We start from the raw sequence: 18,099 nt of genomic DNA, 5'->3' as shown, positions 1-18,099 counted from the left end.
GTGCTCAACTTCATATTACGATTTATTTACATAAATAACATAATTTTATTTATGTATAGATTACAATATATGGTTAAAATATGAGGGTATATTCTGAACATGACAAATTTGAAAGAATGTAAGAACTAAGAAGGATGTACTTTAAAAATTAGCTAAGGTAATCAAATATTTCTTTTAATTGTGGCGACAATTATAGCATAAAATTTTCTAAGGCACATACAATCTTAATTGCCATTATTATTTATTTGTATAGAATGATTTTATACTAAAGCTTGCCATTTATTATTTAATATTATTACTAGCTTGTTAGTACTTACTTTCCGTTATTATCACTCTTTCTCATTTAAAGAAATTCGTGACCTTAAATTTTGCAAATGAAGAAAGGAATTTTTTTTGAAGACATGGAATTTTTGTTAACCAATAAGGTAATAATGCTTTTTTTTTTTTTTTTTTTTTTGGTTTTTTCTAAGCTATGCCCCCAATTTCTTCGATTTCTAAGATGTACTCATGCTTTTTTTAAGTTATAAGTTGTGTCCTCCACCTCACGATATTTTATCAATAATACTCTTCAACATTTATATCCGTTAATGAAAGTTAAGTTATTTTATCAATAATGGTATCTGGCGTTATTAATTTGACACGTGTCCCATTCTAATTGGTTTAACACTTTAAAAAAATTTAAAAATCAGAAAATAAAATAATAAAAAAAGGTTACTGTTAACGTTAAAAGTTATTGTTAATAAAAATTAGTGAGGTTGAGGGCGCAACTTAGACGTTTGAAAAAGCATGGGCATAGCTTAAAAACCGAAGAAGTTTGGGTGCATAGGTTAGAAAACCCCTTTTTTTTAATAAAAGTTTTTTTTTTGGGTGTGAAGAAAGGGTGGAAAAACTCAACTAAAGACAAAAGTGTGTTATATTTAGTATTACATAAATATAGAGTACGGGCTTGTTCACATTTACTGAACTGAACTGAACTGATTGGAGCTGAACTAAATTGAACTGAACTGATTGGAACTAAACTGAGCTGAACTGAAATGAACTGAACTGAAATTAAGTAAATGTTAACAGGCCCTACGTATGGACCTTGAAATATTGATCCAAACTCGATGGCCCGACTCTAAATTGACCCAAAATCCAAAATTGACCTGATCCGATTCATATCCGACCCAAAAATGGTGTTGACTTGATCTTGACCCGACACCCAAACTGACCTGATCCGAAGTATTTGAGTATAACAAACCCGATACCCGAAATTGTTCCGAACAGACCCAATACCTCAAATGTCACAAACTAAAATTACCTTATACGTAGTAATTGAAATATCTATTGCCAAAACTAACCCAAATTGTTCATCTTCAATCGTAGCCAAGCTCATAAACCGAATTGATAGTTCTAATTATAACAATAATAAAATATAAAATTATTGACTTGAGCTTAACCCACAATTGGAACAACTCGAACATCACCCGACCTGATTTTAACCTGATACGAATATGACCCGAACATATATACTTGACCTGAAAATTGTTTGACTCGAACATATTCGACCCGAAATTGACTCAACCCAATACCTGACCCAAGTCATACACAAAACTCGAAATGACACGACTCATACTCGACCCGAATGTCAACTGACCCGAAATGACTTGATCCAAACGACCCATTTGCCAAGTCTACATAGATTTGATAAATTCATAATTTTCTTTGTTAAATATTTATGCAAATATTTTTGAATTAAAAATCTAATAAAGAAAAAAAATCAACTAAATTTAATCTTGCCATTAATATTTAGTTATAGTATATTAATTAAACCGCGTGTATTATAGGCTTGTTCTAATTTACTGAAGTGAGCTGAACTAAATATTTTATGTAAGAAGGAAATTAAAAACTGAACTGAGCGATGAATTTTATCAATTTAACATATGGATAAAACGATGATGATATTCACATTATCAAGGCTCAAAAAAGGTAGTGTTGAGACTGTTGATGGTTACCAACTTCCCTTGTGGACTAATGGTAAGAGAATGAAACCTCTGAAGTCTAGGTCCAGGGTTCAAGCATTGATAACCACCTCTCTTTCTCTCTTCTCTCTAAAAAGGGTGTTGACGGTTGTTCCATAGGAATTCAAGACGGAGAAGGAACAAGGAAGGATATTTCTTCTCATTAATGAGAAATGCTATTCATCAATACATATAATGATGGCATAGTGAAAGTATATGGGATCTTATACAGATAGTTATTAGACATACCAAGTTTGTTTGGTGTAGTTGGTTAGGAATTAATCTTATAGCCTTAGGGTCACAAGACGAATTCTTTCGGCTGCAGTACTTGTTTTATGTAGTGAATGAGGAACTAAGGGTTCCTTATTGTGGCCTTATCCTTCCCCGCAACTTGCAAATGTCTTATCGCAAATATTAAATTTAAAACAGTTGAGGTCTAATCGAGTTCTTTCTCCTTACCTTGAAAAAATGTACATGTATGGAGGTACCTACTCCCAAACCTAGACAATCACCGAAATATATCCATACGAGCACATTGTCTTGTATTGTTCGTAAATCGTAAGTATATATTAAGGACTTGTTCTGATACGATTATTTTCAGTTCAGTTTAGCTCTAATAAGTTCAGCTCAGCTCAGCTCAGTTAAGCTCCTAATTTCCTTTTCTCATAAAATATTCAGTTCAACTCTAATAAGTTCAGTTTAGTTCAGTTCAACTCTAATAAGTTCAATTCAGTTCAATCAATCAGAACAGACCCTAAGTATATACATAGTACACATCTTCACAGCCCATCTTCACACAATAGTAAAGGTACTTCAAATTACATGGCTCTATAAAAGAGGGAAAGGGTTATTGCACTAGTGAGAAAGCATAGTGGAGTGTTTGTAAAACTTGATATATACTACAAGTAGTATAAAACAAAAATTGTTTTCAAATTTTGAGAGCATAATCAATACAGAGAGAATTGTAGAAATGCCATGAAACATTTACAACTGGGTCCGCAACTACTGTTAGCATAGATATCTCATTAAATTAAGTGTGACAAATTTAGAGTGGAATTTATCAGGTGCTTCCAACCTGGAATTGTTGCAAGACATTTGGTGTTACTTAGGAACAAAGCATGATTGTATTAAGCTTATAACCTTGAACAATTCTCCTTGAGAACAATAAATTTTTTTTAAAAAAAAATTATAAAATAAAAATTAAAAAAAAAATAGGGGGGAGGGGGGACTTAACACCCTAAAATATAGCTTAATAGTTGGTGGTGTCAAAGTTCAGGATGTTAGGTACACCTAAGGTATATATATTGTGGCCAATTTTGCAAAAAATGCACTCGTAATGCAAAACAAAAATTGGGCTTCAAAAATCAAAATTAAACATAGTTTTTTTTTTTTCAAAAACATGTGTTTACTAGTAGAATGATGGAAGATTCCTAGAGTACTCTCAAGAACAAAGAAAAATCAAAGAAAGTACTCGAACCATAATTTATGATGAATACAAATAAATCCAAGCATAAACGTACGTGGGACAGTTAAATAAGATGCTTTAAATTTAAGTCTAGTGATACCTTTGCAACCCAAATCTTGTGGCCAAGCATTGCTGTAGCCTTGGTGCCTGATTTTGTCTCTTCCAAATATAACCCTTATCTACCATATCTCAGATGGCGACGGCGTAAGCTAAAAAACACGGTGCATGTGATACCAAACTCGCTAACATCCATCAATATTGGCGCATTAGTATGCTTAAATCACTGAAGAACAGCAGGCTAAACTCTCATTTCCACAAAATATAAGGCAACAAGTATCTTACTTATCAATCTTTCAACTTACATGTGATACTCATATGTTGGCTAAACGACATCCGATAGTGTTTTGATCATATATTTTGAAGATTTGAAATAATAGTTTAGCGACTTATTATAAGAAAAAAAGTTTATCCTTGTATGTACGTACTCGTATTTGCTTGGCTAAGATTATCTCTATCGTGATAATTCATCCCCATCCTAGTCCCTCCCCTGTCTGAACCTAAACGACATTGGTACTGTATGGATGACGATTCCTGCCTTCTTCCTATGGAATGATCTGCCAAAGCAATAGGTTTACCTTGCAGAGGATCTCAGGGGTCAACAACCTTGGCTGAAAGGAAGCTCCTAGTTTAGTCAGTTATGAACAACACTCAATAAGCCTGATATCTGTTTACTGTGGCAGTCAAAAACTACCCAATAAAAAAAATTTAGAAAAAAAAATGCATTAATAGATCACAACATCATGTTACTACAAGATGTTATAATGTTAGTAGCCTAAAGCTGAGATCATAGAAAGGTCTAGGATAGGCCATCACCAAAATATTCCAGAGATCAGGTCGGACCACAATTATCGACTGGAAAATTCAGCCCAACCCAACAGTGATCATGCTTGGTCAAGTAGGCCAACAGCATAAATGGCTTACTAATATAGCAATTAAGGCCAGGCAAAACTCCAAAAAAAAGTCCAAAACAAAATGAACTGGACCACAGTTCAGGGTAAAAAATTTCTGCAAAACCGGACTTAATGAAGTTTTGGTCATACGGTCATCCAACTAATCAAACACTTAAATAGAGCAGCTAATCTTTTCCATTTCAAAGAAATATTTATCACTCCAACTGTGATAACTGACTAAATAGCATCGTAAGTATGAGAAGAAGGCGGCACACAAGTACTGTTAATAGAATTTAAAATAAAATATCAGTCTGAATTAGCACAGATGAATTTAAAATAGCTAAAGGATCAAGTAGTGTGTTTTGGTTTATCTACTGGGAAACCTAAAAACTTGTTTATAAGTGTAGCAACCGGTTTAGCATCACCAGCAGGATATGGAAGAAGAGAATCTAGATTCATACTAGCAATAGTCTGATAAAGGGTTTGAGGGTGCGCACAGAACAAGTGTTTCCTCTCTGCTAATTCTTCTGCCAGTTCTTCTTGATGATTATCCATCAAGTCCTCATTCACCACAACAATTAAAGGCTTACGCTGTCGTAATGTCTCAAAAATGCTGCCTGATCCTGTAAGACAACCAGCAATATCTGTATCAGCTTGGATTAATTTAATTATCTCCTAGTAGATCATGCTATGGTGAACAAACATATATCAACTCAGTTGCTTTTGTTAACTTGATAGCGATAATAGGTTAGGTGTCTTTCACTTACAGAAATTAATCTCATTCTCAAAGTAATTCAACAATCAATCTCTTTACAAGTTTAGACCAGCTAGATGCAATGTGGCATATATCTAAGTTCACACAGCATGCTAATTACTCTAGTAACAAGTTCAATCAGCAGAACAAGCAACTAATTTTGAAGTGAAGATACCGTGGCCACAGAAAGGTTCAAAGTAAGTAGTGTGAAAAATTGAAGTAAAACCTGATTTAGCAGGCACATTATTCATAATTCAGTCATCATAAGATAAACAGAAATTGAAGAATACTGTTCGAATAAAGAAGGCACCATCAGCCCTTTAGGATCTGTGAAAGGCTTAAAGCTATACATGTCAATAGCTGAGATGACCTAAAAACACAATCCAATACAATCCAAAATATTAGGCTTTCGACAACATTTGTTTCACCGGTTACCGAAAGGACCTGCTAAATTCAGCTTAAAAGGGACTTAAACAAATGGTGAGCTGAGATCAACACAACCGGAACCTGAAATTACTCAAGCTGAAACTAATCTAACCAACACATCAGACAAGTCCGGCTGCAGCCACTAGTAGACACTAGAAAGTCCCCTAAAGTATAAGTAAAGCAAACCAAAAATCTAGATATCAGGAATTTCATACTCTACTTCTGGCCAAGAATATTATGAATATCAGAGAAAAAACAATTTACAACCCAAATTTAAAAAACAAACAAATGTATAAATACCTGCATGACTTATGACAAGAGAAGCTGCTGACAGGCTCTCTGCAATGCTAGACGAAAACGTGAAGTATTCAACAGCTAGGGACCCATCGTCACCAGTTGACTACATGTGAATCAGAGAAAAACAAAAAGTCAGACCCTACATCAAGTAAAGAGTTCAAGCAGCAGTCTGAATAATGCCATTGAAACTTTGATAATCAACTTAAAATACAATTTAGCAATGCCCTAATGCAGACCGGACCTATCCCCAAAACAAGACTCTCTCTTTATTGTTGTCAACATAAATTCTCAGATATATTATGATTACATTTAGTTGTGCATCCATATCTATGATAAAAAGCCTAACATACAATGGCAAAACCCCAGTATGGAGTCAAATATGATGTGCAACAAGCAATTACTTTATTTCATAAATTAGATGTAAAGCACTTCTAAAACATCACACACAAGTTCGAGTGGCAACAAGGCAAAATTTCAAAATACCCTGGCAGGGATGTAAGAACCACGACCGATTTGAATCAGGAGGTGAGTATACCCTTTTGCATATAATTCTTGCTTGACTTCAGGAGTGTCCACTGCTTTGATAAGAGCATCAAATAGAGTAGTTCCCACGGTGACAAAAACTGTTCTCTTAGGAATCTTACTGCTATCGGCACTTTCCATTTGCACACGTATACACTTCCAAACTCCACAGCTGTTCACATACAGGTTCACTCATTAAACTTAAGAACAAAAAAAGATGTATATGAGGCTATATAGCTCAAGAACCTCATATGCAGCATTAAGAAGACTAAGTTTTAGATACAATGACAGATCCAGGGATTGACCCATGTGAGTTTGGACCTTGGAGTAGACCTGGTTATTGTGCGGGTCAGTGCAGGTCAGTACAGGGCCAATTTGGGTCAGGGTCGGGTCAGAGCGATGTGCAAAAGCAACATGGGTCATTAATGGGACTTTACATTTTGATATTGTGATTACTCATAACAATAATTATGAGTATATTCTCTCAATTCATATAATTATATTAATATTATTTCTTTTTTTAAAGGTAGGAAATGTTGAAATTGTTATGGACAATTGAGAAAGATGAAGGTTTGTCAATGGAGGAAGTCAGAGAAAAAGGTTACACCAAAATATGTAATGCTCAAAGGTCTACCAATTCCATTTAATCGTAATAAATACTTCATAACAAAATTCAACAAATGAAAACTATAGGCTTATATCGATAACTGACAACTAATCAAGATAATGAAACAACAAAATTGGACCCGAAATTCAAATAGATGAGAACAAAATCAAATTGGTGAGCTCGAATATATATGAAATCAATCAAACAAATCAGTTAACTCGAAAATCATACCCCTAGATTGAACTACAAAATGAATAAAAACAGAAAATTTCGATCAAAAATTGAGCTAAAATAATGAAATTCAAACGATTGTCTTACAGCTTATCAATATGAATTCAAATCTAGGGTCCGAAAAATTACAAATTTGGCGATCATGAAACTAGTAGAACAGAAATTAAGCTTGGATAATTAACAGGCTTTAATAAGTGAAGTATTAATAAGAAAAATTCTAGAAAATAGCACATATAAAAAGATAATATGAGTAGATTTGTGATATTGGTTTACCTGGAATGCTGAATAGAATCAAGCAGCCATTGTACGGCGGTCTACGGTTGTTTCAGCGGCGTCGATTCACCGATTTGACGGTGGTCAATACTAAGGCAGAAAAAAGGAATGAAAAAATGAAGATGTTTGATCATTACCGGGGCCGAGCCCTTGAACCAAGGATTCGGGCCGGGCCCAAGTGTGTTGTGGGCCAAAATAAAACCTACTACTATTTTAGGTTTGGTCTAAGTGGGCCCAAAGCCTGACATTTTTTTTGGGTCATGCTGCATGCTTTGATGCTTTCGATTTTGTTTAGCTTAATTTAACTTCAGCTCAGCTCAGTTCAGTTACTAATTTTTTTTTTTACTCATAAACAATTCATCTCAAGCTTTCAGCTCCATTCAATTCAGTAATTCAATTCAATAGTTTTCAATAAATCGGAACAGGCCCTTGTTCTCTTTACCTGAAATAAGGTACACGTAACCTACACTGATTTTAATACAATCTTGTTTAGACTAACATGAATTTTTCTTATATAATCTATCGCAAGAAATGGGAGAAATGAAAACGAAAAGGTATTCGATTTTCGAGAGGACCTTACTTTCTGGCTGGATTGAGTAGGTTAACAACCTAATAATCTAATATGAGTAAATTTTTACCACATTTTTACTCTAATCTATAGGATAAAATACATTATCAAATTATTTTAATTTTACTAGACTTGTTTAATAAAATGTATTTTCCGTATATGTAATTTTACTTGTGATTAATATTGATCTAACACAATAGCATAACATGCCCTAGATGCAAACACACTTAAATTATATGATTTGTTTGTAGGATTAATATTTTATATGCATACATATTTTTATTTGCGTACTTTAAACCATGAAAGCGTAGTTTCACATGGCAAAAGGGGAAATATTACCAAAAAGAAATAGGATGAATATAACATTTCACAATCCACTCATCCATCCATAACATCATCATTAATCGACAATCTAACAGCAAAAACTGAAAAAAGAAAAAATGTGAAAGACAAATAATCTTTACACCTAAAGTTCTTTTAGTGTAAATATTTTTCCTCCAATTAACCCTTTTTATCCTTTTCATATGGTTTGAAATCCAAAAATAAGATTTTATGAGAAAATGTGAAAGCAAAAGGAGCAAAAAAAGAGAAATTATGTGGTATAATGAAGTGAATGTTAATAACAAAGGCATGAAAAGCAACCTTGGGATCTCCAAAAGTTTTGCATTTGATAATGATCTATTGAAAGAATTGAAGGAAGCTAGCCAACACAAACACTATCATAGTTCATAAGTTCAGTTTTGTTAACTAGTGAAGTAGTAGTGTAATTGAATAGTGAGTGGTAGTCCAATTTTTTGAGTCAAAAAGGTTGATAAAAGAGAAAGTTAAAGGAATTCTTCGATCAGAATTCTTCTTATTCTTCTTGACAAGGTCCTTTTCTTTGTTTTAGCAGTGTCATGGTTTAAACCTTCATCTTGTGTTATGTGCAAATTGTTCTAGGCTTTATTTACGAGACTTTGACGCGTCAATGAATCAAATGGGCAACCTATGTCTAATATGTATGCGTAAGTTTGGCCTAGTGGTAACTGGTAAGGATTGTACCTTTTAATTTTGAGGTTAAGGGTTCAATCCCTACTAGCGATACTTTAAGAATTGAGAGTGGGGATTCCTTACCCTGTCTAGTGGTTACTAGTAAGGATTCTACCTTTCAACTTTGAGGTTAAGGGTTCAATCCCCACTAGCGATACTTGGAGGGTGGGGATATCTTATCCTTCTCTTTCACTCTTAATGTGTCTAACTAGCGAATATCGGACTAAAAAAGCTTGTGAGGGTTAAGATACAATTTAAGGTCCTTCTCCTTACTTCAAAAAAAAAAAAAAGGAATACAAAATACGGAGTACTAAATATACGATACCTAGTTCGAGAATAATTTCATAATACGTTGTAATTTAGATTTAACTAGTGTTGCAAGGAAGATTTTGATGAAAATAAAAATGGGTTAGTCAAATTGATGCACTCGAGTACAATAGAAATTGGTCAATCAAATTGATGTACTCTAGAGGGAGTAATACAGTAATAAAGATCACAAAAGTATTCCTACACCATATAATTTACCGCAATGTACAATCGCCTCTACCCAAAAGGAAGGCGAATGAATAAGTGGAGGTAATTTTTCATTAATGAATCATTTGTTAGGTGGGTGTTATTATGGCACATGCCCTGAAATTTTGTATTCTAGCATCCAATTTGTTGGTTTTTTTTTCCTTGTTTTCAGCTTAGAATGGTGTCTTTGGTACAATATTAATTAGTTGTGTGATTTTGGAATTTATCAAAAAAAAAAAAAATCAAGTCAAAACTGAAAAGGATTTGGCATATTGGGAGAGGACGTATACAAAATGAGTTGGTGTAAAAGCAGCGTCAGTTTTATGATTATTGTTCACAATTTTGAGACTCCAAAAATTGGTGCATGTCTTTGATTGTTTTCCATGAATGACGAACCTACTCACTGGTTACTCATTTATCACACATCTTCTCGTCTTAAATGACATTGCTCATTTATATGACGATGCATGCGCATGTAAATCCACCCATTTATTACCCTATCTAGTATCTACTACAGGGACACAGGGTACACGAGTTAAGGAATTGATTGTAAACTCCGATCTATATAACTTCAGGCTTGTCTAGTTCACCTTATTTTTTTTTCTTATTTGAACTTATCTGATCTGGTCTAATCTGATTTGGTTTGACCAAAAAATTTAGAGACAATATTGAGTTAATGAGATTAATTCAGTTGAGTCGCTTATTGTCCCTCAAGTAGTTGTCAATTACGAGTCTAGGCTGCACCCATTACGGGAGAGTGCAAGTCGACCACTTTACAAAACAAAGGAGATTCTACATTTATACCTCAAAACCATATGGCAATGAACCCCTTAGTATTATAAAGTGGCGTTAACTCTTGAATTCTTTCAATGTGGGATTCTTACAACTACACTCCCCTTTAGTCTTTTTAGTGTGGGACAAGAGACGCTCACATGTGGGTTGTTCATAGACTCAACAGTAGTGCTTATTTTGAGTTGAAGCGATCAAGATATACTTATTCCTAAAATAATATTTTTTATTTCCTCTGTCTTTAAAAATTATTCATATTTAATAATCTCAAAAATTCAAAATGGAAAGAACATTGTAGGCTATATTCTTTTGAGTTATTGAGGTTTGCTCTACTCTACTCTACTAAAATATGCTCTATTCTACCAAATATTTTTAATTTATTATGTTATACTGACGTCTGCTCTGTTTTGCTCAAAAGCTCAAAATAATTTTTTTTGAAATAACAAGAACTTAACATTGTAATTATTTTCTTTCCTATCTCAAATATGAAATTTTTGATATCATTGTTTGGTCAAATAAGATCTAAATGCGCTAATCCCAATAAACAATCTCCACATAAAGTTGTTGATATCTTTCAATTTTCTAGTGTAAATGGGGATGTGATTATGTAGTAATTTACACTTAGGACGTAGGACCATACTTTTGTTTTTTGGAGTGGGGTTGTTTGTGTTTGCATAGAGCAGGAGCAGGACCACTTCATTAACTGTACTTAATTATTTAATTAATTAATTACTGGTGCTAATAACGAAGTCTATAGTAATCTAAAAATAAACGGGGGTTGTGTCAAATTCTGTGCAAATTCGGAACATTAAATTTGTCCGTTTCAATTGTAAATGTATTTCCCTCTTTTCCGTGAAGTTGTGTTTGTAGTTTGTACTACCGTTGTTTTCTCTAGTCTATCCTTTTGGAAAATTATTGTCTTTATTAGTTTTTGTTAAGTCATTAGTGTATAACTTTAGTTACACTTGAATTAATTTTTGAAACAAGACACTTGAATTGCTAGGTGTTTTTTGAACAAGACATTTGAATTATTGATATACGTATAAATTAATTAATATCCCACCATATGTAAACTTTTACACCCAAAAAAATTGCTATATTAATTGGTTAGATTTTAAGGATGATGCTTAGGATATGAGATCAAATTTCATATGTATTACGGAGTATTTGTTCTTTCTAGCTCTTTTTACGTTAAAAGAAAAAGATATTGATACTACTTTGTACGGAGTACTAAAACATTTTAGTTGAATAAATGAGTATGACTTAAGGCTTCGATATAGATAGAGTTGAAAGATTATAAGTTAAGTCGAATTTCACATGAAAAGCCTATTTAAATGTACAGATTACTTTTCATACATTAAGCTTCATTTTTTTAAAAGCAAAACAAGCAAGGCATTTCCGCATCTCATTAAATTAAATCAAGTTCAAGCTTCTTAAAAAGAAGAGATTATAGCTATTAAGGTTCTGTTCTCTTTAGCTTATTTTCAATTCACTTTACTTCAGCTTCAATTAGTTCAATCCACTTCCTAATTTTATTCTCTCATAAAATATTCAGTTCAATTTAGTTCAGCTCCAATCTGTTCAGTTCACATTTACTGAATTAAGTTGAAATACATATTTTATGAGAGAAGGAAATTAGGAGTTTAAATGAATTGATTAGAGGTTAACTAAATTGAACTGATCGGAGCTGAGTTGAACTCTGAATTGAACTGATTGGAACTGAGCTGAACTGAACTGAACTGATTGGAGCTAAACTGAACTGAACTAACCTAAACTGAAATTAAGTGGAATTTTTAGAAATGAAAGGAATCTATAGATGTTATTTTTTCCTCCAATTTCCAATAAAACTACTTTTCAAAGTGAAAGAAACACTCGAGTACACAACTACACACGATTGGCTAGTAACTTGTTTATTTTCCCTCAAAATAAATGTAGTACGTCATTTTTCATTTTTATATCATGAACATATGGATGTCTCAAAAACCATGAGGTCCATGACCAATTGTACCATACGTCCATACAACCAAAGTTAAGGAATAAAAATGGTTAAATGGTACATTACTCATATTTTTTTTTTAGTCATAAATCTGAAAGATTCTTTTGTTTGAAGTCAACTAAAATTCTTACTTACTTTTATCAAATAAAACTTACAATAATATTATGAGAATTCCAATATATTTGCATGTTAGATATATCAAGAATCAGCCAGCAGCTGTTAAAAGAAAATTGACATCTAGTGATATTCGTTTGAAGGGTTTGATGATCGAGCTTCCCCAAGTGACTACGTTTGACTTCCAGTGAAATTCGTTACTGGTCAATACTCCATATTATTTACTAGAATTAAAGATGTCAGATTATTGTAATATTCTACTTGTTTCCTGACAATTTATCTTAATTAAGTACAATCTTTCCATAAGTAACTGACATTTTTTTTAAGAGGGTTTGTAAAAAAAAAAAAAAATATTATTATTATTTTAATCATGCATAAATGGAGGATATAATACAACTATACAAGTATATAATGGAGGATATTATACAATTATACATATACAAGGAATACCACTATACAAGTATATTGTTTGTTGCATTCGAAATTTGTGACTCATAAAATCAAACGGGATGAGCTACATAAAATTAAATTGATAGCTAAAGTTATTACTAAGGGTCTGTTCTCATTGACTGAACTCAGCTGAAGTGAAGTGAAGTGAAGTGAACTGAACTGAACTGAATTGAACTGAACTGATCGAGCTGAGCTGAGCTGAACTGAACTGAACTGAAATGAACTGAACTGAAATGAACTGAACTGAAATGAATATTTTATAAGAGAAGAAAATTAGGAGCTGAACTAAACTGAACTGAACTGAATTTCAACGTAAGAGAATAGGCCCTAATACTCTACAAAATAATGTGCTACTTTTTTATTCAGATATAATACTTATCATTATTGATAGTGTAATTTGAATGAGCAACACCAACTAAAATTAATCCGAACACCCGCGTAAAATGAATATTATTGACATTATTATTTTCTAATCTTAGCTGATAGTGTGAGACTTTTAATTAGTTAAAGCATCAAACAATCACACATAAATATATAATTAACACTCTTGACGGTGGAATAGTTAAGGATCATGTGGATTTCAAGGGAAGCGGTGTTTTGATATGTTTAGAATATACTGTATTAATTGAGTTTTTTTATTTTATTTTTTAATTTAATTAATTACTTTTGTGAAGTTATCGTATATAGTGATGTACTTTGTATAGATATGCGTAAGGAATGGGTGACAAAGTATAGAAACGAGACTGAAAAGATCTTGCAAGATCACTAATTAATTATGAAATATGTTAAGTCTACAAACTAAACATTAACCTTAACATGGTACTCTAATATTATAAAATTCCAAACTATTAAAGGCTCCCCAAAATTTTCACATGATGTGATGATTAAAAAGTCCTATTTATATTTTATTCAAGTTTACAAAAGTAATTATTTAGTTTATTAAAATTGCAAATTTAAATCAAGGTTGGTTATAACATGTTTGAATAAGAGGATTCAGATTAGGTATAGTTTTTTGACATAATACGTTCATAAACCTTTTTTAGTGGCTAAATGCTCATAGCTTAAGCAGTCTCAAAACAAGCATATGTGAGAAGTGCTTCACATAATTAAGCTAGAGACAAAGAAAATTAAGAGTACTACACAAAATATTCTGTAATACGGAGTATATCACTTGTAGTTGAGGACGCTTTTAAAATGTATTCAAACTTAATATACAAAGGTACGTAGGATATTTTAAATAAATTTAAAAAAAAAAAACCAAAATTGAGTAATTTGATACACCTAGGAAGATTGGTCAAGAACAATGATGAAGACATAACACTCTGTTAACCTCGTGGTCCTCCTCACACGAAGTAATTAATGAGAAGATATTGAGGTTTTTCTTGCTTTCATAAATTTTTGCTAGTAGTTGTGACTATTAAATGTCTTTAATTCTAATAATTTGACATTGTCATTAGTGTGTGTAATTTTGTAAAAGTGAAATGGTCAAAAGCACTTGAAATTGGCCTTCATAAAAACGATACACTTGAAATTGAAGGACTTGTGGCACGAAAGCTGCCCTGAATTGCTAATCTTGATGTGTGGATGAGGGCTCAGTGAGCTACATTAGTCATTGTGAGAGGCTTTGACTAAACTCAGCTGAACTGAACTGAACTGAACTGAACTGAGCTGAGCTGAACTGAATTGAACTGAATTTCAACGTAAGAGAACAGGCCCTTATTGCCTATTGTGAGAAGTTCATGTCTCTTACTGAGTAATCATTATGACTCATAATTTTTTTAATTAACTGGCAATTTAATTTTATTATTAACATTTTTGTCTCTGTCTCTCCGACTTTAAGAAGTCATTTATATATACATAGTAATAATAATTATGTTAATGAGATTCAGAGATGTTAATGAGGCAGGTTTTAATAGAGACTCGCCTCACATTTGCTCCATATAAGTGGGGATAAGTGTTGGTCTATTAAAAGATGATGGAAAGAAGATAGGAATACAATCATTTTCATTAAATTTATTCTTTCTTTTTTCCATAACATTGTAGAAAATAATTAATAGAAAAATATAGAAAAAATCAAAAACTCGTCCGGTCTGGATTTGGATCAATTTTACTAGTCTAGTCCCCGCATAATACACGTTACATCCGTATGTCAGTAGGCTTAAGGGATTATATAATCTTAGGGCATGTTCTCATTGACTGGACTCAGCTAAACTAAACTGAATTGAACTAAACTGAGCTGAGCTGAGCTGAACTAAACTGAACTGAAATGAATATTTTATAAGAGAAGGAAATTAAGAGATGAAATGAACTGAAAATAAACGTATGTGAACAGGCCCTTACCTTTACCTTCAAATCTTCAATTATAGAGTCCCAAATTCACAATTAACTCTTGATCTGATATAGACAGGGAAAAATGGCAATGCATTAGTTGGTGGTGTCATATGGTTATGTGAAACTGTCAAAGGAGAATTGTGTCTCTACTACATTACTGTTTTTTTTTTGGACACGGTTTACCTTTTTCATTAGAGCTAGAGGAAAAACTAAAGTTCGTTTTAGCTACATAATCCTACCGTCCTTAAATATTTGACTATTTGTCAATTGTCACCAATTGGCCGGCATGTAATGATAGATTTAGGAGAAGAGGAATGTTAGAATGTTTAACTTATAGACTTATATTATGTGATTAATTGAGTCGACATTCAGCGTTTGACTAGGTATATTAGCTAACAGATAAGAATATCTTTGACTATCTGCCTAAAGGAGTAAATTAAGGGATTACACAATTAAGGGCATGTTCATTTCAGCTTAATTTCAGTTCAGCTCCTAATTTCTTACTCTCGTAAAATTTTCATTTCATTTCAGTTCGGTTCAACTCAGTTCAGTAAATGTGAATATACCCTAACACAAACATATTCACTAAAAAAAAAACAATTAACACAAACATGCTAACTGAATTTTAAGAGTTACGAAGTAGAGTAAGGGCTTGTTCTAATAGACTGAAATCAGCTGAACTAAACTGAAATGAACATTTTATAAGAGAAAGAAATTAGGAGCTAAACTAAACTGAAAATAAACGTATGAGAAAAGACCCTAAATTCTAATCCAATCTGAAATATATATCTGGTATACAGAGTATATAGGGTTGACTGTTGAGGTCAGGTAACAAGGTAATTTAAATTTTCATTGGAGTACAAGTACAAAGTATACGTCTACATCCAGGGACAGGAAATAGAAATGAGACACAGCATTTGACATTAGAAAGGAGCAAGAAGCCATGAACTCCGTATGTCATTTTGAATTTTTGACTCAAAAAAAAAAAAAAAAAAAAAAAAAAAACCTGTAGTTTCCTAAAAAAAATCTATGAAAAAGTGATGAACCCAAACCTACCATTCTTCCTTCTTTGTAGTTTGTAGCTTTGTACAATACTTCCTCCGTATTACTTCACATTATTTTCATAGTTTCTAAATGTTGATTTTATTTGGAATCTAAATAGGACTATCAATCACAACTCAAGGAAATCTTCTAAATTATTACATATATAAAAAAATATGACAAATGGGAAGTTTTGATTCATCTCAATAATTGCTTTTAAAATACAGACTACGTACAAAGTATCAAACCTCAAACTTTTACAAAATACGAAATATAGTTTTCACAAATATGTACTCCATAACTAAAGATATTAATGATTTATGTTAAATCATGTAAAACCTCAAAGCTTGAATTTCATTGATTACTCTCATCCAAATATATAATACAATATATTCCCTAATTTGATAGAATTAGGAAACTACCTAAAATATATTCACAAGATATTCTAGCCATAAAAATAGGGAATAAAATATATCCTATGATATTATCAAAATATATCCCTCAATACCCCCCCTCAAGTTGGAGCATGAGGATTGTAAATGCCCAACTTGGAAAGAAGATGATCAAACTCAGACTTCCCAAGCGCCTTAGTGAAAATATCTGCAAGTTGCTCCTTAGTGGAAATATAGGAAGGAGCAATTAAGCCCTCTGTAATAGCATCACGAACAATATGACAATCAATCTCAATGTGCTTTGTTCGTTCATGGAAAACTGGATTTCTAGCAATATGTAACGCAGATTGATTATCACAAAACAACTTGATCGCCTTAGGGTGTTGAACACCTAAACTCAAAAGCAAAGCCTTCAACCATTTCAACTCATGTGTGGTTGCAGCCATGCAACGATACTATGCCTCAGAAGAGGAAAAAGAGACCGTGGGTTGCTTATTGGTCTTCCACGAAATAGGAGATTTACCAAGAAAAACTAGCCAACCAGTCAACGAACGACGAGAATAGAATAGCTTTTTGTATTGCTTGTTTATTATTCATCAATAGGTTGAGTATTTATACAAAACCTAAGAACATAAGATAGGAAACAATCTTCCTAAAAGATATACTTAAATAATATCTTAACATATAATAAACCTAAATATATTATTCTCCTAATAAGATCAATACGGAAAATATATCACACATATTTTCCGATATATCATATCTCTAACACCCTCCCGCAATCGTAACGGCAGTAACACGAACGTTGCAATTGGAAATTCATCAAACTGTTCGAAGCCTAGATGCACACTCTTGTGATGTCGCCTTCAAAAAAAAATTATTTAATGATGAGAACGTTCATCTTTTCGAACTCATCTGTCATCAATCAAACAGGAACGTCATTCTTTTCGAACCTGCAAATATAACAATTTTTGGTTTTTCTAGAGCAAAATCAAGCTCCAATCAAATATTGGTTTTTCAGATTAAACCACACTCAAATCTTTTATTGGTTTTTCAGAGTAAACCACACTCAAATCTTGGTTTTTCAAAGTAAACCACACTCAAATCTCTTAATGGTCTTTCAGAGTAAAACCAAACTCAAATTCAAAAGAGCAAAATCATGCTCAAATCAACTCACAAACCTTGTCCACAGCACAAGGAAAACCAAATATATCTTGTCTCACGACACAAGAGAGCCGTATTTTTTTTTTATTGCGTCAAGCATAACGCTGTTTAATGTCTTCATCTCCAAAGATGTGTTATAGTGGAGGAAGTCCACTCACATACTCCCACAAAAAGAAAAAAAAAAACA

The 18,099-nt window shown here is 32.6% G+C and overlaps 1 protein-coding gene across 1 annotated transcript; it reads right to left on the bottom strand.

Annotated features, from left to right (window-relative positions):
• Positions 1 to 4,592: 4,592 nt before the first annotated feature.
• LOC110708569 (UDP-N-acetylglucosamine transferase subunit ALG13 homolog) lies at positions 4,593 to 7,672 on the bottom strand. Its single transcript, XM_021886737.1, has 4 exons — positions 7,526 to 7,672; positions 6,376 to 6,586; positions 5,896 to 5,995; positions 4,593 to 5,038 (listed from the first exon to the last, which is right to left on the bottom strand). Exons 2-4 carry the CDS (start codon positions 6,553 to 6,555, stop codon positions 4,764 to 4,766), a joined length of 555 nt encoding a protein of 184 aa, XP_021742429.1. The 5' UTR covers positions 6,556 to 6,586; positions 7,526 to 7,672; the 3' UTR covers positions 4,593 to 4,763.
• Between the last annotated feature and the right edge of the window lie 10,427 nt (positions 7,673 to 18,099).

The sequence above is a fragment of the Chenopodium quinoa genome, unplaced genomic scaffold (genome assembly GCF_001683475.1).
Source record: "Chenopodium quinoa cultivar QQ74 unplaced genomic scaffold, ASM168347v1, whole genome shotgun sequence".
NCBI lineage: Eukaryota > Viridiplantae > Streptophyta > Magnoliopsida > Caryophyllales > Amaranthaceae > Chenopodium > Chenopodium quinoa.
Note: the sequence above shows the minus strand (reverse complement) of the source record. Positions and strands in the feature narration are given on the sequence as shown.

Coding starts and splice junctions, on each gene's coding strand:
- LOC110708569 (XM_021886737.1), bottom strand. CDS start 6,555: ATGGAAAGTGCCGATAGCAGTAAGATTCCTAAGAGAACAGTTTTTGTC. Junction 5,996..6,375: donor GTTCTTACATCCCTGCCAGG/GTATTTTGAAAT, acceptor ATTCACATGTAG/TCAACTGGTGACGATGGGTC. Junction 5,039..5,895: donor TCTTGTCATAAGTCATGCAG/GTATTTATACAT, acceptor GTTGTCTTACAG/GATCAGGCAGCATTTTTGAG.